The sequence below is a fragment of the Loxodonta africana genome, chromosome 1 (genome assembly GCF_030014295.1).
Source record: "Loxodonta africana isolate mLoxAfr1 chromosome 1, mLoxAfr1.hap2, whole genome shotgun sequence".
NCBI classification, from domain to species: domain Eukaryota; kingdom Metazoa; phylum Chordata; class Mammalia; order Proboscidea; family Elephantidae; genus Loxodonta; species Loxodonta africana.
This window is the reverse complement of record NC_087342.1, coordinates 217,586,454-217,608,230: the sequence shown is the minus strand read 5'-3', so window position 1 is coordinate 217,608,230 and position 21,777 is coordinate 217,586,454. Positions and strand designations below refer to the sequence as shown.

The 21,777-nt window shown below is 42.7% G+C and overlaps 1 protein-coding gene across 2 annotated transcripts in view; it reads right to left on the bottom strand.

Annotated features, from left to right (window-relative positions):
* SASH1 (SAM and SH3 domain containing 1) overlaps positions 1–21,777 on the bottom strand; it is a 310,621-nt gene that overhangs the window by 208,461 nt on the left and 80,383 nt on the right. Inside the window, exon 1 of one of the 2 annotated variants that reach the window (XM_003404407.4) lies at positions 17,155–17,283. The exons of the other annotated variant lie outside the window; for it this stretch is intronic. Within the exon in view, the coding sequence (XP_003404455.2) occupies positions 17,155–17,268 (114 nt within the window). The 5' untranslated portion in view covers positions 17,269–17,283. Of the gene's footprint in view, positions 1–17,154; positions 17,284–21,777 lie in introns of those variants that run through there. 2 annotated transcript variants of the gene reach the window in all.

Sequence of the window (21,777 nt, the reverse complement as noted above, 5' to 3'; positions counted from 1 at the left end):
AAGGATAGTGGAAGATACATCGTTTGAATTCCTAAAGAGAAATGTAGTCATAAGGTTGGGGGTAGGCCAGGGGAAGAATACCTCAAGGGGCCTCCCTCCTCATATCCTTTACTAGAAGAACCAACAACATCTTTGCAGAAAACCAACAGGTCTCGGAGTAAAATAAAAAGTTAGTAAGAGTTCGATCCAACAAAAAACAAAACGGCGATATTTCACTTTTACTCTTTTATAATTATTCCCCATTTTCAGAGTTCTTGGGAACAGTACTAATGCTACCCTTGTGTCCCCACCTCCCCACCCCCCAGGTCTCTTGTCAGCTAGCCTGTCTATTTAAAAAGGCCTGGCTTATTCTCACCTTGACCTTGTATTTACTGCTATCTTCCTTTTGGCTTTGAGTCATTTCCTGTCACAACTACAGAAATTTCTAGTTTTATGTTCTCCTTAAATATTTAAGCATAAACTCTAAAACTGCTCAGGACAGGCAACTTTTTTTCTTTAGCTTCTACGCTACACCCATTTCTGAACCTGATCTCAAATTATCGATTCCTCGGTCATTCTTTTAAGTGATGGTGTCCCACACGCTCCATTAACTTCCATGGCTACTTGGTGAGCACACTTGTCTTCAACAGGAACGAGAACCGGCTGTGGGTAATCTCCTAAAACTTCTGGGGCACTTTTCCTTTGGGACAATGAATCACCTTCCTTCTCAATCTCAACTTTAAAACTTTCCTTTTCCTCTGCAAATCAGAAGTTTCTTAATAGGATGTCTGCTGGGCTGTGTAATAGTCTCCAAAGGGAAGTGAGACAGAGTTTGGTTGTGTTACTGAACTGGAGTTGGAAAAAGTAATTGGCGGTAATAGTACTGTAGGGAGCAGCTCTTTACTAACAGGATGGGCTACAGATGATCTAGGAAATGTCATTGTTCTAACTATCCACTGATATTTGACTGTACGAAGACATGTCTCTGAAAGCATTTGCTCTGAACAAATGACTGGAAAGGAAATTAACTTACTCAAGGGTCTGAACTTTTTAGAATGAATGTCCCACAAGATTTTGATTATAATGCCCAGTATAGAATCCACACAGAATAAGACATAATATGCTATAATTATCTCCATTTTCTCCATATCTTCTACTTTCAATCCTAACCCTTTGCAATCCAGTAAGGAGTTCCCAGATCTTGTATTTTAACTGGATTCTACACAGCCTCAAACAACCAGAGGGTAAAATGGTACCAAGAGGGGTCTTAAGCAGAGGTTAACATTTTCATCCAGCTACCTCTATCATTCTTTTCCCAACTCAGTCTTCATGGAATGATGTGATTCATCCCCCTCTTACTAGATTTGAAGGAATAAGAACAGGGAAGTCAAAGGGCGAGCCCAAGAGGAAAGGCAAGGCAGCCCTGGCCTTAATGATATCACCACTGATATTCCTTTGAAGTCAGGTAGCTGAATCTCCCAAAACCCTTTTGCCAGAGTCCCTGATCCCCTCTCACCTTATCTGCCCCAGGCTAAGAGGTCAGTTCAAGAAATCTAGCAGCAATGGGACTTTGATCTGTATGGAGCTCAGACTCTTCTTTCCACACCCTCTCCCAACTCCGTCCTGGGTGGTGGCTGAGATGGGGAGGAAAAGGCAAAAAAGGGTTGTCCTCTTTGAGGACTTTAATTCAATTCCACCACTTCAGCATTCTTAAACAAAGCATTCTTAAGTTTCCTTTTCCTTATCACACCCACCCCACCTTCTCCCACCTTCATCTATATATATTTATGTAAAACAGTAATAATGGTGAACGAGAAAGAAAGAGAAGTCATATGAATTGAGCTGAGGACTTGTTCTGGTGGGAAGATAGGACATATTGTAATTGCTTCCCTTTTCCTAAATCCACTTCATTCCTTCATCTTATGGAACCTAATAAGAAATTCCATATACAATAGGACCTTCATCAAGGAAACTAGAATATACTTCCCTCTACCTTTGGACCTTTGTCTCTTGTTATTCTCTAAGCTCCTTGGGAAAGGACTCCATCTTCCTTACTTAACTTTGGTGGTACCCACCCATATCCAATAAAGGTTTGTTGACTAGGTTTATATGCCACCATAACTGGGTTCATGGTTTGCACTGCACCTCCCTAGTTATCTATCTTCTCAATTTCTTTTTTTTTTTTCCTGCTGGTCAAGGTGTTGGCCAGTGCAAGGTGCTAAAACTGGAAAAAGATTCTCTCTTTATACTTTCCTCCTTCTCCAACAGTCCAAAGCTGCTCCCCTATAGAAAGGAGAAAATTAAGTATCTAGCTTACAGGGACATTGGGAAGATTACAAGAAATTAGGCATGGAAAGAGTTTAGTACAGTGTTTGGCACGTAGTATACACTCATTACGTCGTTATTAGCTACTGTAAGGAGTGCTGGTGGTGCACCAGTTAAGTGCTCTGCTGCCGTCTGAAAGCTTGGCGGTTAGAATCCACCCCATGGCTCCATGGGAGAAAGACCTGACGATCTGCTTCTGTAAAGACAACAATCAAGAAAATCCTATGGGGCAGCTCTACTCTGTCATATGGGGTCACTATGAGTCAGAATCAACTCAATGGTACCCAACAAAAACATTAATATTATTCTTATTGCTATTGTTATTATTACTAGATCATCTAGTCTTTCTGTACCATATCATCTCAGTTAAAAAGGCTTTATAAGCAAGTCTTTGTGGCCGTCAAATTTCAACGAGAAATATTCCAACTATCAATCAAACAAAAATATAACCTCCAACCAAATTCCTTGGGGGAAAAAAAATAATTAAAATAGTTGACTGGGTACTTAATCGTAGGATGCTCTTTGTTCTAGTCACTGAGCTGTGGCGCACCAAGGAAGCGTGGAATGTGGAGCTGTATGCTGCTGTTGTTAGCTGAAGCAGAGCTGTCCTTCTCCCCCAACTCATGGGGATCCCATGCACAACAGAACGAAATGCTTCCCAGTCCTGTGCCATCCCCATGATCGGTTGCAGATCGGATTGCTGTTATCCATAGGGTTTCACTGGCTGATGTTCAGAAGTAGATCACCAGGCCTTTCTTCCTAGTCTGTCTTAGTCTAGAAGCATCACTGAATGCTATTTCACATCATAGTAACACACAAGCCTCCGATGACGGGCAGGTGATGGCTGTACATGAGGTGCACTGGCTGGGAAGGCAATTGCCACATGGAAGACAAGAATTCTCCCATTGAACCTCCACTGCCCTCATGGGTCATACAGAAACCAGTAACGAAAGTCCTTTGAAGAATTTGCTGATAACTGAATTTCCAAGTTCCTCTGATTTGTAGAAAAAAGTTTCGATTCTACCCTGCACCAAACCACAGCCAAACCCATTGCCGTCAAGTCAATTCTGACTCATAGTGACCCCCTATAGGACAGAGTAGAACTGCCCCATAGGGTTTCCAAGGAGCACCTGGTGGATTCAAACTGCCGATCTTTTGCTTAGCGCCAAACTCTTAACCTCTGTGCCACCAGGGCACGGTTTCCCTGTATTACCCAAAAGAATATATGCTTACTTAAAAAAAAAAAAAAAAAGTCCATGAAAAACAGCCGACGCTTAAACATAGCATTATAAAACCAGAAGCCAAAGAACCAACTGTTTAGGAAGGAGTAACTTAAAGAAAAAAAACATGATCACTCCTAGTTTTAAAAGATATTTAGAAAGGGGGAGTCATTGCTTAGGGGGCACAGAGTTTCTCTTAATGGTGGTGGAATAACTTGGAAGAAGATAGTGGTAACGGTTGCACAACAAACAACATGATGAACATAACCAATGTCACTGAGCCGTGCATGTAAAAATGCTGAATTGGCAAACGCCTTGTTATATATATTTTTACCACAATTTAAAAAATAAAGATATTTAAAAGTCTGACTATATCACCAGTGGTGGTGCAAACAGTTACGCACATGATTACTAGCTGAGAGGTTGGTGGTTCGAACCCATTCGGTGGCGCCTTGGAACACAGGCCCGGCAATCTGCTTCGTAACGGTCACAGCCTTGAAAGTCCTATGCAGCAGTTCTACTCTGCACACGGGAGGTCACCAGGAGTCCGAATTAACTCCAGGGCAACTAACAGCAACAGCAGCAGTGAGTGCATTCAGGACCAAGGCACTGCCTCACTACAGAGGCGTGCTTTTTTCGGCGCTCATAAAGCTTGTTTTGATTTGGACTTTCCCGGACAGCAGAGTGTCACAACCCTCCCCCCACCCCCATTCATTTTATCAAGTCATTTTTCTACCAAAACATCACTCAGGGCCTTATCAATCCTCTCTGCCAACTACATTGCATAATTCAGTTCTTACTTATCTTCACCCAACTAGCAGAATCAAGATTCAAGCAGTCTTGCTTTGGCTTGTTCACCTGGTCTTTGACTGATCCTCTGGAATCATTTGTAACTAGTGCCCTTAAGCATCTATTGCCCTGGATTTTCTTTCATATGTAAGGACTTGAAAAAGAACATCCTCAAACTTGTTTGTGATAAGTCTGCAGGTATACAAACAATATAGGTTTACGTGTCTTAAAATCTTGATTTTTTTTTTTTTAAGCCAAACCTAATGTTATAAAACCAAACTGCTTTGCATCTTGAAATGTTTTTTGGCTGACAAGAAGAGACTTTGTCTTTTCCAGTGTTGTGGATGGGCCCTCCCATTTTCCACAATGGAAGAGCAAACTGGAAGTCATGGGAACAGAAGTTGGGCTGGTCGAGAACCTGTCACACGCTAATGACAAGGAGGCACCAGTTTGTGCTTCTCTCTGCCTCCTTGGAATAGGTGAGCCGCCAAAGCACTGAGTAGTTACCACACTGACCTAGATTATGGCATCCAAGGCCCCAGAAGCCAGGCAGACTTCACCCCCAAAACTCTACTGAAAGCCTAGTAGAGTCTGCATCCATGCAGACTCAAGAAAAGGTTAAAACACAGAAAAAAGCTTTCTTTAATGGTTATGAGGGTGGGGAGGTAAAATCACTAATTACATAGTAGACAAGGGTCAACTTTGGTGAAGGACAACACACAATACCGTGGAAGTCAGCACAGCTAGACCAAAGCACAAGCAAAGAAGTTTCCTAGACACATCCAAACACTGAGGGACAGAGTAGCTGGGACTGGGGCCTGGAGATCATAGTTTCAGGGGACATCTAGGTCAACTGGCATAGCATAGTTTATAAAGAAAACGTTCTATATCCCGCTTTGCTGAGTAGTGTTTGGTGACACAGTGGTTAAGAACTCAGTTGCTAACCAAAAGGCCAGCAAATCCACCAGCTGCTCCTGGAAAGCCCAGGAGGCACTTTTACTCTCTACTCTGTCACATGGGAATCAACTCGACGGCACACAACAACAATCTCTACTTTAGGTCTTCTTAGAGTAAAAAATGTGACCTGCTAAAAAATCCCTTGATGTAAGGAGTATATTAGTCCTATCTGTCTCTTCTCCTGGTTTTTATGGAGGCTCTTCCACTACAGAAGACATCCTGACTCCTAAAGACACAAACTCGGAAGGCACATCCATTTCAGACCCGAAGACCCATAAGCCGAAGAGGCTGGGGCGCTCTCTGACACGGCATGTTTATGTGTGAGCTACTACCTGACATTTTAAATAGTGAATAGTTCTTGCTAATGCTGAAGTCATATCACATGCAATTTACTAATCTTTCATGTGTCATTTATGAATCATTTGACACCTATTTAATGCTCATTATAAAGCCTCAATTTTGTAATATTGTAATCAAGGCACGCCACTGCTACACATCAATATTACAAGGCTCTTCCATTAAAAGTTATCACCTGGATGCCGCACGTTACCTAAGCCAGATCCACACACTGGACAAGGCAGTAATGGCCATACCCTAGTAGACTACGTCCTAATACTACTGTACTTTCTTAGAAAGTTTTTAATAAAATTGTAATTCAAAATGAAATATGCTTTTAGAATAAAATGTTTTATCTTTCCAGCATAAAATGTTCATGGTCTTTACAGACTTTCCCAAATGTTTCAAAATCCTGGTTTTCTTTAGAAGTATAATGAAGTTACCAACCCCCGCTTCACCAAAAAAAAAAATTATGTAAGTGGCAAATTTATTCATTCCAGACTTAACGATTCTTCTTCAAACCACAATGAACCCCACGTTCTGCAATATTCACACTGAAATGTGTTTATCAGGTTGCTCTTTGCTCTGGTAGGATCTCTACCAGGAGCCCTGGTGGTACAATAGTTAAGCACTTAGCTGCTAACCGAAAGGTCTGTAGTCTGAACCCACTAGCCGCTTTAGTGGGAGAAAAGACCTGCCAATCTGCTCCTGTAAAGATTAAAAATAAAAAACAAAATCCACTGCCATCTAGTCAATTCTGACTCGTAGTGACCCTCCAGGACACAGGAGAACTGCCCCAGTGGATTTTTTACAGAAGTAGGCTTCAACATCTTTCTCCAATGGAGCAGACGGTGGGTTTGAACTGCTGCCCTTTTGGTTAGCAGTCAAGTGCTCAACCACTGCATCACCAGGGCTCCTTCCATAAAGATTTACAGCCTAGGAAATCGTATGGGGCACTTTTACTCCATCCTATGGGGTCAACTCAATGGCGCACAACAACAGGACCTCTACCATGTGACTGTTGGTGTTTTTAGATGCCATTGAATAGATTCCAACTCATGGTGACCCCATGTGTGCAGAGTAGAACTAGCCCACAAGGTTTTCAAGGTTGTGACCTTTTGGAAGCAAATCGCCAAGCTTGTCTTCCGAGGCATCTCTGGATGGGTTCCAACCACTAACATTTCAGTTAGTAGTTAAGCGCTTAACCGTTTGCAACACCCAGTTCTTCACCATGATACCATGTGATACCTTTATAAATTCTTTGATTGGAGACTGAAGACTCCTAATTTAAAACGCAAAGATCCAGGGTAAATGATTTGCAACCCTGACAGAAACAGCTCTTAATTCAGTGAAATCCTGGGAAAATAACTTTTCAAAAAAAGAATCAGGGTAATGAAAATAGATTTAGTGCATCCAGGAGTCCAGCACTTAAAATATGAAATCATTAGTTAAGTGGATGCTTTTAATATTTCACATGTTTCTAATAAGTTAACTATTAAAAAGAGCTCTTACAGTATTGTGCCACTTAGCCACAAAGTGAACTGAAAATAGCAACCTGGATATCATTTGAATAGAAAATATGTTTTTGTTACAAATATCTTCTTGTCTCCAAAAAATCCTCGTTATTCAAAGGCCTTCATACATTCATTCTCTCGAGTAAAGAATATTACGCGAGCATATTTTCATAACATGCAACCTGAAGGTTAATCTTTGAAGCACATTGTACATTTATTTCTAAACTGTGTAATCTAAAAGGACATTTGGCCTAAATTAAATCAATACCGGTTGCCATCAAGTCAACTCCAACTCCTAGTGACCCTACAGGACAGAGAACTGCCCCATAGGGTTTCAAAGGCTGGGGAGCCCTGGTGGCTCCGTGGTTTTAACCGAAAGGCTGGCAGTTCAAACCCACCAGCCGCTCCACAGGAGAAAGATGTGGCAGTCTGCTTGCATAAAGGTTACAGCCTTGGAAACCCTGTGGAGGAGCAGTTCTACTCTATCCTATAGGGGCAGTATGAGTCGGAATCAACTCTAAGGCAACTGGGAAAAACATTTACGAAGGAGCCCTGGTGGCACAACGGTTAAGAGTACGTGGCTGCTAACTAAAAGGCTGGTGATTCAAACTCACCCAGTGGCCCCGAGGAAGAAAGGCCTGGATATCTGCTTCTGTAAAGATTACAGCCAAGAAAACCATATGGGGTAGTTTTACTCTATGGGGCAGTTCTACTCTGTCACATGGGGTCACTATACCCAACAACACAATAAAACACTTGAATGGGAAAATAATTCACCCAGGTCACACATCTACTAAAAGTCGAAACCAGGATTTGAACTCAAACAATGTGAACTAGTTCCTGTGTTCTTCAATCTTATAAGAAATGTTTGATGAAATTTTTGTCTCTAAATGTTTTAATTCAATAATTAGAGTTATTTTTTCTCTTTAAAAACTTTTTTTTTTTTTAAACCCTGGTGCACCAATCAAAGAAGTTTGCAAATTTGGCTTACTTTATAAGTAAAGTTTTTAAAATCCTCTGAAAATGTTGTAAGCCTATTGCCAAGATGTTTATTCTTGGGCTAGAATATTCCTTTCTTCTAGAAGTGACTCCATATAGAAACACGGTATTTTTAAAAGCACACACCAAACCAAAAAACCAAACCCAGTGCCATTGAATCGATTCTGACTCATAGTGACCCTATAGGACAGAGTAGAACTGCCTCATAGAGTTTTCAAGGAGCACCTGGCAGATTTGAACTGCCAACCCTTTAGTTAGCAGCCATAGCACTTAACCACTGCGCCACCAGGGTTTCCTAAAAGCACACACATACACATAAAATCATATAAACATTTTCTTTAGCTCTAGCGAAAAAACTTGTTGGCTGATAGCAAGCCTTAGGCAAACAAAGTCAATAAAGTCAAGGGTGCCTAAGAAAAATTTTAAAAGTAGCCAGGGCTTTGGACACATACCAAGGTTTTTTTTTTATTCTGTTCCTCAATGGCACTTTTAGTTAAAATCGTGTGACTCTTTCAATGTTTTTATTTTTCTTTCACTTTTATTTCTACTATTATTTGCATGCCAGGGGAAAGAATGAAGCTATCACCAGGTACAGACATACTAGACCTTCCTCGCTCACTACTTGCAGCAAAAGCAAACTAACAAATGAAGTGCCAAAACCAACAATGAACTGAATCTGTGTCACAGGCCCCCAAGGAGAACTGCAGTGTATCTCTATGGATGAACTGCCCAGTCTGATGAGCATTCGTTATAAATACAAACATATTAATGGTTCCACCAACCATCTTGGAAAGGTCAAACATAGAAGGAGATCCCTCCAGAAAAGGAATAAATACTGATTACAGAGAGGAAAAACTATCCTATTATCAAGCTTTTGTCTTCTGCATCTCACAGACACCAAAGTGCTTGATACACAGGCCCCTGGAGGGAGGGAGACATCTGCATTATGCAACTTGACAGGGAAGAAAAAGAGACAAGATCGGTTATCTCCGTGAGATGGTCTTTCCCATAAAGAATTCATGCTGCCCAGTAAAACATTTTATGGAACAAAAGAAGGAAGCTCAGACAGCTGGCTGGGAGCAAAGCTAACGAGGAACAGATCCGCCATTCTTGGGTCTCATTAGCAAAAGTAAATTACTTCAATAAATAAATGAGCATTCTGTCTGGAAAATGACAATTCTGTGTACTCACAGAAACACATTTTACCTCAAAATGAGTCTGAAGGTTGGTTAACTCTTTTAGTCTTAGCCTCTACCCATTTTAATTCACTATTTTTAGATCAATTTCATGTCTGCTATGAGAAGGGTATGGTAAACCACAGTGAGAACATCATTTATCACACCTGGGATTATGATGGTTAAATCTTTATTCCAAGACAAATTAGTAGTACCACGGCATTCTTAAAAAGAATACATTAGATCATACGGTATCAACGCCAACATCCTGAGTTAGACAATTTTACTAGGGTTATGGAAGCTGTTAACATCTGGGGAAGCTGGATGAAAGATACATGGAATCTCTGAACATAATCTGTGCAACTTTTTTGTAAGTCTAAAGTGATTTCAAAACCAAAAGCTGAATAGGTATTTTAAAAATGAAAAAGACCTAAAATACATACCCCGTCATCTAAAATAGTCTTTCCAAATTGAAGCACTAAATTAAAGAAAATAAACAAAAAAGAACATATGAGAGCTTCTAATGACAGGTTTTCCTCTACAATCCTGTGTAAAATTAAGCTACAGATTTCTTTGTGAATTTATGCAACTGAATCTTTTCCTCTACTTCACTGTCCTCTAGTATTTAGCTTTTAAGAGATGGATTTAAAACATCATTTAGCTATAGCTTTATGTGTATATTCTTATGAATCAATAATTCTCCTCTTTAAGAAACCACACCTTTCACTCAAACATAAGTAGACAGAGTTACGTGTGTATGTGTCCCTTATACGTGTGCGTATGAAAGACATGAGAGAATCCTCAGGGGGGGAAAAACATCACAAGACATACAACAGCTCTAAGATTTTCTTGCATTAACTCAGCCCACTCTAGAGCTTAAAAGAATTACAGAAGAAAGTTACCAGGCAGCAATCCTTACTAATACAGAAAACCAAACCCATTGCGTTGGAGTTGATTCTGACTCATAGCAACACTACAGGAAAGAGTAGAACTACCCCCAAAGGGTTTCCAGGGTGGGCCCTGAGTTAAGAGTATGGCTGCTAACCAAAAGGTCGGCAGTTTGAATCCACCAGCTGCTCCTTGTAAACTCTACGAGGCAGTTCTACTCTGTCCTATAGGGTTGCTATGTGTTGGAACTGACTCAACGGAAATGGGTTAATCTTTATGGAAGCAGACTGCCAAATTTTTCTCCCATGGAGTGGCTAGCGGGTTCGAACTGCTAACCCTTCAGTTAGGAGCTGACTACTTAACCACTACACCATCAAAGACACAGAGTAAAATATCGGGCCTGATAGAAGACAGAAGATAGAGAATTGATGTGATTAACAAACATGGTAACCAGGCTCTCATCATCTCTTGCCTGGATCCTAAAGTAGCTTTCTTTCTCTCTAAACTCTTGTATCTCCAAATCATCACCCACACCAGCCTAACTCACTTTTCTAAAACACAGAAGCAATCCTATCACGTGTTAGCTTAAAAATATCTGCAATACTGGAGCCACAGTGGTATGATCCAGCACTCGCTCCTCTATCCTCCCACATCTTCGTCTGGCCTTGCTCTGCCCAGAATGCCCTTCCTCCCGCCTTTCTGCCCACCTTTCCTCCCTAATCCTCTGCCAGGGCCAAAATTGAAAGGAATTTCTGGAAATGGGCCTCCCCTGCACCTATGGGACACTGCCCTCCTAGCTTCTGGCCCACGTACTGTGAGGTTGTATATTATGGGGGGCAGGAAGGGGAGGGGAGGGGAAGACGAGACTGGTTTTCCTGCAAAACTCTACCTTTCTAGAAGTCAGGGGCATGTATTGCTAATACTTCCCTCAGTAGCTTACTCCAAAAGAGTGAGAGCCAATAAATGTCTCAATAGACGTGTGGGTTTTTTGGGTAGACGTGTAAATGAATGAACTATAAAATTGCAGCTAGGGGTTAATTTTAGGGAAATAACACAAGAGCCAAAGCTTAACTTCTCCACTTAACTATTGGTGTAATTTAGGATAAGCACATTTATCTCTCAACTATAAAACAGGGGCACTAATACTGGTCACACTGATGGAGAGAATTGGGTAAGTTAAGGCATTGAGCAGCACCCAGAACCTGCTCTCAGTACTTGTGAGCATGCCTCTGCCTCCTTGTCCCCACAGAGCTCCACTCATTGTTGTTGCTAGGTGCCCTCGGGTCAGTTCCGACTCATAGCAACCTTATGTACAACAGAACGAAATACTGCCTGGTCCCGTGCCACCCTCACAATCCTTGTTATGGTTGAGCCCATCGCTGTAGCCACTGTGTCAATTCATTTCGTTGAGGGTCGTCTTTTTTTCGACGACCTTCTACTTTACCAAGTATGATGTCCTAAATTGGAGTAAGTAGGTCCCTGGGTGTCGAAAACGGTTTGTGCTCTTTTGCTAACCCAGAGATGGTCGGTCTGGACCCACCCAGAGGAGCCTAAGAAGAAAGGCCTGGCATCTGCTTCTGTAAAGATTACAGCCAAGAAAGCCGTATGACACAGTTGTACTCCAACACACAGGGATTGCAATGAGTGGAGATCGACTGTTGGCCATGGGTTTGGTTCTTCGTTTGTTTTTTTAACTGGAGTAAAAGATGAAAAACCAGGACATTGGTAACAAGCCAAGTGGGAAACAGAAGGGTTACAATTCTGAGCAAAAGGAAGAAGATGGAGAATGGGAAGTGGGGGCAGAAAGGGAGTAGGGGAGCATGAAAGAAGAGAAAGGTCAACAACAGTATTACTCTTCACTCAGCATAGGGGTCTCCTTTCCCAGGAAAAGACAGCCACCCGAGCCAAAATTATGAGAGAAATTATCTTTAGCAAAGAATTGAAAATCGGGACGCCTGGGTTCTAGTCTCCATTCTGCTACCCTAAGCAAGTATTACACTCTGGGGCCCTTCCACTCCTCCTCTCTAAATGAGGGTGCTGAGAGCTTATCCACAAGGTCCCTTCCGTCCCTCACACTACATCACTAGGTGAGGGTCTCCACTTATAAAATCCAGGAGGCTTTCAGCTGGCTAAAAGGAAAAGAAAATTAAGACAAAGTCAGAATATTTGAAACTGGGGTTGACTCTCAAATTCCATTAGCCATGGGCTTAATGTAAGACACCTCCCAAGAGGATATGTAAATTAACTGCTTTCAAAGGAGTTTGCATTTTTAAAGCCCTGGGGGGTCGCTATGGGTTGGAATTGACTTGACAGCAATGGGCTTGGTTTTTTTTTTTTTTTTTGGCTTTTAAGGGTGTCAACTACCTCTCCCCTCCCCCACACTTTGCCCAAAAAAACAAACCAAACCCATTGCCATCAAGTTGATTTTGACTCGTAGAGATTCTGTAGGACAGAGCAAAACTGCCCCATAGGGTTTCCAAGGCCGTATATCTTTACAGAAGCAGACTGCTATAAATATATCTCCCGAGGAGAGGCTGGTGGGTTGGAACCACAGACCCTTCAGTTGCAGCCAAGCACTTTAACCACTGCGCGACCAGGGCTCCTTAAAACGACAAAAGGAGGGTTTAAAAAAAAAAAAAAAAGAGTAAATAGCAAGATAGGATAACCTCAACAGTTTTGTGGACAGCTACATACTTTTCTGTAGCTTGTGTAGGACCTGGGGGCGGGGAGGGGGCCATACACAATGAATATTTGTTAAGCACTGTAGGGAAATGGATGTAAACTGTAGGAACAGAGCAAGGAACAGAGGAAATTTAAGGTTTGGGGGAGGTGCACATTGCAGGATCCTGCAAACAATAGGCACTTACTAACCATCCCCCCCTCCAGTTAACAGTTAACAAAACCAAACCAATCCCGTTGCCCTTGAGTCAACTCTGACTCATAGAAACCCTATAGGACAGAGTAGAACTGCCCCATAGGGTTTCCAAGGCTGAAATCTTTAAGGAAGCTGACTGCCACATCTTTCTCCTGTAGAGCGGCTGGTGGATTAGAACCGCTGACCCTTCAGTTAGCAGCCAACCGCTTCACCACTGTGCCACCAGGGCTCCTTCATTAACACTTTAGCTCTAAATACCAAGTGTCCGCGTGGGCCAGGCTCAGTTCTACAGGTCATGAAATTCTGGAGGCAGAAGCTAAAGGACCATCGTGATTTAGCAAATGGATAATCAGAAAAATTAAGCATCTACCGTATCTAGTAACCTTGGCAATTCCTACTCTTAAAAACACATACCCCTTCCCGCCCCCCTCAAAAAAAGAAATGTTATGTCTGCAACCATGGAGTGAAAGATAAAAGCAGAAAATCCCACAAGATTCTAACTCAGTTTACATCTCCCAGGAGATGCCAAAGCCTGTCATACTGAAAGGTGATATGCTCAGAAAACCTCTTAGAAAGCCCACAGGTCGCAGATTTAGTGAATAAAATCGCACATTTCGCAAGAACGCCATGGTCTGATTGCTCAGTGCTTACCAACTTCTGCAACTTACCATTACCATTTCCAGCGGAAGGGCCTGGATCTTAGCTGGCATGATTGAACTGCCCAAATGGTAGTTTCAGCAAGAGCAGAATTTACTGCCATCTTCATACATGCACGCCAGTACAGCAGGTTCATGAGTCTTTACAGAATTGTGTTTTGATGTTGCTCCTGTGTTTAAGAAGTACATACTTTTTCCCTTTTTCAGTCAACAAAACCGTGTTCTCCAGTAAGTCCCAAGCACTTCCTGAAGTAAAATGAGTAAGATTGGGCCCTGCACTCCAGCCACTCACAATCCAGTGTTTTTGTAAAGCTCATTTTCTCTTAATTCCATGTCCATTTATTCACTTATTAACATTCCTTATGAGAACCAAGGTTCATTCCAGCACTATCACACATTTTCATGCCATAAATTATAGTATTATTTCTTCTTTAAATAAGAACTTTGTTAAAAATTATCTAAAAGCAACTATTTGGGGCTGAATTGTGCATGGATTGAATTAACTTAAAGCAAAATGTGTCCTAGTAAACTCAAACAACCATTCCATAATTACTGAGATCTACAACTCCTGGAAGAAGCCTCGGTGGCACAGTGGTAAAGCGCTCTGCTGCTAACAGAAGGTCGGCAATTCAAACCCACCAGATGCTCCAGGGGAAAAGATGTGGCAGTCTGCCTCCGTAAAGTTTACAGCCTTGGAAACCCTACGGGGCAGTTCTACTCTGTCCTGTGGGGTCGCTATGAGTTGGAATCAACTCAACGGCAATGGGTTTGGGTTTGGGTTTACAACTCTTGGGTAACACCCTTCACTGATGTAAAGCCAACAAAATTCCTGGGCAGTTGCCTCTCTATACTGTCAGAAAAAGGTTACTGTGCTCATTCACCTAAAAACATTTTTATTCAATAGGCTATGAGGTTTGATTTTTGCACAAGAAGAATCTAAGAAAGTAAAGTTGCAACTGTGCTTGAAATTAGCTAAGTACGATGTTCAGATGTATAATTCCTCCACCACCTCTGATCCCCTCTCCTCAACTTCTGTATTGAAAAAGTATCCCTCAAATGGCCTTGCACTTAAAATACTGGACAAAGTTACATTTCTACTAAGTCGAAATGAGGCAGCTAACTATGGAGTATTAAAATGTCCAGCTGCTGATGCTGGGGGCCAGAGAGCTGCGCTCCAGCCTGACACTGTCACTAACAAGGCACATGCCACCGGTCAAGTCACTCCAATCATCTACCCTGAAGTTGGTGCCTAAAAATCCCATATTTTAAATACAAAATGGAGTTGATGGTGTCTTTTATTTCAGCAAGAACAGGGAACGTCAATTGTCCGTGTTCTGTCTTGATATATTCCCCCAAAGATGTGTTCACTTATAAATACTTGGGTGACAGCTTTCTACTAGTAGAATGAAGGTCCTCCCCTTTTAACCGGGTGTCTTCCTGCAGGTGCTGTACAAAGGAGAGGGAGTCTTCATTTAACTTTTACTAAGGAACAACCCTAACACCCAAGTTTACCCCAAGGAAAATAAGGCTGTATAAAGGATGAGGAAACAAGTGAATACAACCCGTTTGGAATGAGCTTTACATTCTTTCCAGCCTCACGCTGAACCATTAGCTCTGTAAGAAGTACATATTTTCTTTTCTCTTGCATCTGCCCTTTGAATAACAGGTTTGAGTTCCTTGAGCCCCACCCCATCTTTTAAGTCAGCCAAAAAACACTCTGCTACAAGTGACCCAACAGCACTGGAATTGCCAAAGAAGGGAAAGACTGTCTTCAGAAAGTGCCACCTGCTAAACCCCCAAAATGACCCTGAGCCCACACTTTGATTTAAGCCAACCCCTTCAGTTCCCCCAACCCATACCCTCCATAAGGGGTCCAATGTAAAACCCCACACAATTATCGAACCCATTTTCCCAACGACTGAAGGTGTACACAGCAGGATCTAACCAAGAAATAACAAGAGAGGCTTCCTGCTTGATGAACTTGAAAAACAATCTTTCAGCATAACTTAAACACACTCTGTGGTTTTTCTGGAATTTCAGTGAAGAGCCATATCCATCTGTAATGTTCAGATATTGCAAAAAATGAGCTTTTAAATTCAAACGATACATACATTTTAAAAATACCAGAGAGAAAGAAATCTTTGGCCAACCTTCCCGGTTCTCTGAACAGTAATATTCATACATGCCAATGATACCTGAAATGGAATAATAACTGGGACTTTAACTAGGGATGTCTGAAAAGACATGACTCCATTTGCAGGGGGAAAAAACAGAGCTATCATTTACTGAGCACCTACTATATGCCAAGCACTATGCTGAGCACTGATACACATCAACGTGGCTAAATCTCAGAAAACCTAAGAAGCAAGTCTTCCTTTCCTCATTTCTCAGATGATGAAACCAAGGATCAGAGGGGTTAAATTCCTTGGCCCAAATCATGCAGACGGTCCATTGAAGAGCTGGGACTTGACCCAGGCTAACTCACTCCAAAGCCCAAGAACTTAATCACTGTGCTAAAAAATTGTACACTGTGTCTCAACCCCAAAGGAGTTTCTTTCTAAAAACCTTCCCTCCTCTTATTAGAAAAATAAAAGATTTCAAAGTAAATCTAGAGCCTTGTTCAATGATCTACACAACTGGCAATTTCAAACTCTTTCAACCAAAACTGACCTTTTTTACGTGTGGATTAAAATGTCTTAGTGTAATAACCTCTGATCCCAATCTACCTGCGCACTTACAGCCTCACCAAAGCAAATCTACTAATTCCCAAAGGCATGAAACCCTGAGCAGGTCAAAGCTTCGTCCCCCATCTAGAAGAATTATTTTCAGGAATTATGCCAAATCCATGGGCGTTTTTAGTTACTGGACATTTCAAAATACATGACAGTACAGATTTAGCAAAATAAGTCCCATTGTTTCTAGTGCCAAACACTTAACAACAAATATCCTGTAATTCTAAGCATTGAAAAAGTGCAAACACACAGTCAATTTTGGAGGTTCTGAGTAAGAACATGGTGCTTTTCCTCTCCTGGTCAAACAAATGGTGAAGAGATAAACATCAGTAACAACCCCTTCCCAAATCCAGCTGTGAAAGTACACGGCCAAATACTCTTTATTTACGTTCACTCTTTGAAAAAATCTTTGTCTTTTCCAAGTCAACTTCTCAGCAGGTGTCCCAGATTAAACTATTGACTGCAATACCCAATCGTTTAAAAAATATCCTTGACGTGATCTGTGGCTGGTTATTTTTTAATTACGGTTTGAAATCCTATACCGTGGGTATTTAACCCCAGAAGAGCCAGAGTAAGGGAAGGAGAACTCTGATGAGCGGAGTGGCCAAGTCAGGCAGTGAGAAGGGGGCTCCCTCTTTCAGATGGGTGACCTGCTCTACGAGCCCCGGGGCCCCCTTCCCCGTACCTCCCACCTCCCCAGGTAACTCACCAGGATCCCCATCACATCCGTCCAGAGTCGGGAGAATGCCTCGGACATGCCAGTGTCCGGCTCGGGCGCGGGCTCCTCCTCGGGCACGGGGCCAGCTGCTCCCGCGTCCTCCATGGCTGCGTTGCGCGCGCGGGCCGGGCGTCCAGGTCCCCGGGGCGCGCTTGCCTGCACCAGACGACGGCCGGCTGCCCCTAGCGGGTCCCGGCGTCAGCGAGCCGCGCCCCCGCGCCACATCCCCCTGCGGCCCGCCCACCCGCGGGGTCCCTGGCAGGCGCCGGCACCGCGGCTCTAGGTGGCCGCAGGCTGCGCGCGCGACTGACAACTCCAGAAACTTTCCCACCCCAACTCGGCCCGGCAACAGGGTAGCAGAAGGCAAAGTCCGCACCACTAGGCTTTACCGCGGGGAACTCTGTCCTCCCAGGAGCAATTCAACCCACTGCCAAGGCGGCTCTTCCTGTGACAGGGACCCAGTGACTAAGGCACGCGACTTGTTGCTTCAGCAAGCCTGGGCAGAGCCCTGCAGGGGTGACTGTGGTGCCTCTGGGACACGGGAGCAACTCCCCGGGACCCCTCTCTTCAAAATGAGCTCTTCCAGCTCCACATGACTCTTTCCCCTCGATGCTAAAGAAAGCGTTTAGCAACAAAAGGTGCTCTGATGTCAGGCTCTTTGCATGGAAATGAGCCGCAGACAGGAGAACAAATCGCCTGTTGAAAGAGCAGCCACGCCGCAGCCTCCGGCCTGCACGTTTCCAATCACGCTCTTCACTGCCACAGATTGGGTGGTTGAAACAGGAGAAAGTTAATCTTTAAACTACTACTGCCGAAAGAGTTCACAAGTAACGTCGTTACCATCCCCGCCTCTTCCCTCGTGAAGTCGCGCCACCTAAGGAATTACAACCCTGCCTGAGTCAGCCAAGACTTTACTAGAAAACACGGTTTGAAAGCTTGGGCTCGAGCCATTGTTTTGTATCATTTTTATTAGTGGGGACATTTTGGCTACTGAGCGCCCACAATGCAGAGCATTGCTGGGAGTTTCAACCAAGTAGAGCAAATGGGCTTTGAGTTTCAATGGTCCCTTTACGCGAGGGCCGTAGGGAAGGGCTGTTTTCAAAACGAAATGTTATGGTTGTAGCCATTCAGCCAATGGACACTTGGGGCTCTGTGTTTGTTTTTCCAAGGGGAAGAATCCATGACGAATTTGTTTTACGAGGGAAATAGCCCTGTAGAGGTATTTCTCCACTTGTGATTCATTCTTTAAGAACCACTCAGAGGATACACGTCACATTTGATTTTGTGATTGGTCACTCTGTGAAACAGGAAACCATAGGGAATCTGCCCCTCTCTTAAAGGCTTGTGTGGTACCAAGAACCAGGTGAGGTGCCCCAGGGAGACAGGCATTGCTTGTTTTAGAGGTTTGTTTTCCTCCCTGAGCCCACATAAAAGGAATGGGGATCAGAGGACGTCCTTGAAATTCCCTTACTAAACATTAACTACTAGGAGCACCAATCAATGCAAATGGATGAATAACCATTATAAACCAAAAAACCAAACCCAGTGCCCATCAAGTCGATTCCGACTCATAGCGACCCTATACGACAGAGTAGAACTGCCCCATAGAGTTTCCAAGGAGCACCTGGCAGATTCGAACTGCCGACCCTTTGGTTAGCAGCCGTAGCACTTAACCACTAGCCACCAGGGTTTCCAATAACCATTACAGGAAAGTTCAAAAGTAAAATACTTTCTCAAATGTAATTACATTTATGAGCAAAATTCCTGTTGATAACATTTTTGAAATGAAAAGAAAAACAATGAGAAAGTTCTCCCTGAAAGTAGTGAGGCATTGTGTTAAAGAGGAAGGAACATTGGTCTAAGAGTCAACATAGCCCAGGCCAGGTGCTTTTCTGGGCCAGTGCAGGCGGTAGACCAGATGGATTCCAAGGCTCCCTTGTGCTCTATGATGCTATGATTTCAGTTAAATTCAGTTAAAGCAGTGGTGATTTGGTTGTTTTGCTTTGTTAATTGTCACATCTATAAATATTAAAATAAGTAAATGATGGTATTATGGTTCAAATTGTTTTCCCCCAAAATATGTGTTAGAATCCTAACTAACACCTGTACCTGTGGAAGTAATCCCATTTGGGAATAAGGTCTTCTTTGTTATGTTAATAAGGCCTTATCAGCGTGGGTGTGTTTTAAACCTAATAACTTAAAAAAAAATTTTTTTTTGTACTTTAGTTGAAGGTATACAGAGCAAGCTAGTTTCTCATTAAACAATTAATACACATATTGTTTTGTGACATTGGTTACCAACCCCACAACGTGTCAACACTCTCTCCTTGAACTTGGGTTCCCCATTCCCAGCCTTCCTGTCCCCTCCTGCCTCTCCTCCTTGCCCCTGGACTGGTGTGCCCCTTTAGTCTCATTTCGTTTTATGGGCCTGTCTAATCTTTGGCTGAAGGGTGACCCTCAGGAGTGACTTCATTACTGAGCTATAAGGGTCTCCCAGGGCCACATTCTCGGGGTTTCTCCCGTCTCTGCCAGACCAGTAAGTCTGTCCTTTTAGATGCAAAAAGAGCAGATTAGACAGAGGAAAAGTCAGTAAAAATCAGTAAAGATGTTGTTGTTAGGTGCCTTGGAATTGATTTTCGACTCATAGGGACCACAGGTGACAGAAGAGAACTGTCCCATAGGGTGTTCTTGGCTGTAATCTTTACGGAAGCAGATCACCAGGTCTTTCTCCTGAGGAGCTGCTGGCTGGGCTTGAACCACCAACCTTTGAATTAGCAGCAGCCTAGCTTTTAACTGTTGTGCCACCAGGACTCCTTGGGATAAAGATACATGCCACTATTTACCCCACATTTTATACACACACACACGCACACACACAAACCACGAAAAATGTAATCAATGTCATTGAATTGTAAATGTAGAAGTTGTTGTGTTGTCGATAAAAAAATTTTTTTGAAGAAAAAAAGATGCCTCGTGGAGATCGCCAAGGCATGGAAGAACACAGGAGTTACAGCAGCTGAGACAAGTATCTTCCGCCAGAGCTGAGAGAGAAAGAATGCCTTCCCTAGAGCCAGTGTCTGGAATTCAGACTTAAATCCTCCTGAACTGAGAGAGGAACCCTGGTGGCGCAGTGGTTAAGTGTTCGGCTGATAACCAAAAGGTGGGCAGTTTGAACCCACCAGCTGCTCCATGGGAGAAAGATGTGCAGTCAGCTTTGGTAAAGATTACAGCTTAAGAAACCCTGTGGGGCAGCTCTACTGTGTCCTACAGGTTCGCTATGAGTCAGAATCCACTCGAAGGCAACAGGATCGAACTGTGAGAAAGTAAATTTCTGTCCTTTAAAACCACCCATTTTAGTCTTGTTACGGCAGCACTAGTCAACTAAGACACATGGGAAAAGGTACAATAGCCTTTTAGAGTTGATATTACTGGTATGTTTAAGAATTTCAGTTTATGACCTCTGTGATACTTTTCTAAGTTCAAGAAAATACAGAGAAGTCCTGCTGCATCCACCAAGGAATAGCTTGTTCTCTATATGAACACTTTCTGGCAAGTGACTGAGCAAGGAGCCACACAAACAGAGTGGTGTGGCCTGGAGTGAGAGTATGGCTGACTCCCAAGTACCAATCATGGGTCTTTTTCTTCTTGATTCATCAGATGACATGGGGCAAAGCAATTAACCTGTCAGTGCTGTAGTTTCCCCATCCAGAATGAGGCAAAGCACACTAATTGCCAAGACCTCCTCATAGGTGATATTTTAGGGTCATCTAAAGAAAAGAAAGGCAGTATTTAGCAACAACACATACATACACATTAATATAACCTTTGCCAGCATTTTGGCATTTAAATTGATCTAACCTAGGTTTTTAAGCTCTTTTTCCTGGTGCTCCCTAATAAATGGATAAAACAAACAAAAAAAAAATCCATTGCCGTAGAGTCAATTCTGACTCATAGCGACCCCACAGGACAGAGTAGAACTGCCCCACAGGGTTTCTAAGGAGTGCCTGGTGGATTCAAACTACCAGCCTTTTAGTTAGCAGCCATAGCACTTAACCACTACACCACCAGGGTTTCAATAAATGGATAGTGAAATGAAATAAATTATAGATTTCAGAAATGTTGATGCCTATGATTTTGCTGTCTGAACGTAAATGTGAAATTTTACGTTTGATGTATCACTTGAAGTTCTTTTTCTAGTTCCAGAAATTGAATAATTTTGCTGGCTGGTTTCAACCCTGGTGGTATAGTGGTTAAGTGCTACGGCTGCTAACCAAAGGGTCAGCAGTTCAAATCCGCCAGGCACTCCCTGGAAACTCCATGAGGCAGTTCTACTCTGTCCTATAGGGCCACTATGAGTAGGAATCAACTCAATGGCACTGGGTTTTTGGTTTTTGGTTTCAAAATGAAGCTGACTCTCTTTACTTACCGACTTCATGATGCTTTAGCTCAAAAGGAGTCTGATTACTACTCCCAAGATTGAGTCTTTTCTTCTTTAGTCAATGGCAATCCTTATTTCCAAAAATTTCTGCAGAGGCTCTTTTACAGAATTTTCCTTCCCTTATTTAAGAATCACCACCACCACCACCACCATCATCATCATCATCACACTATCCT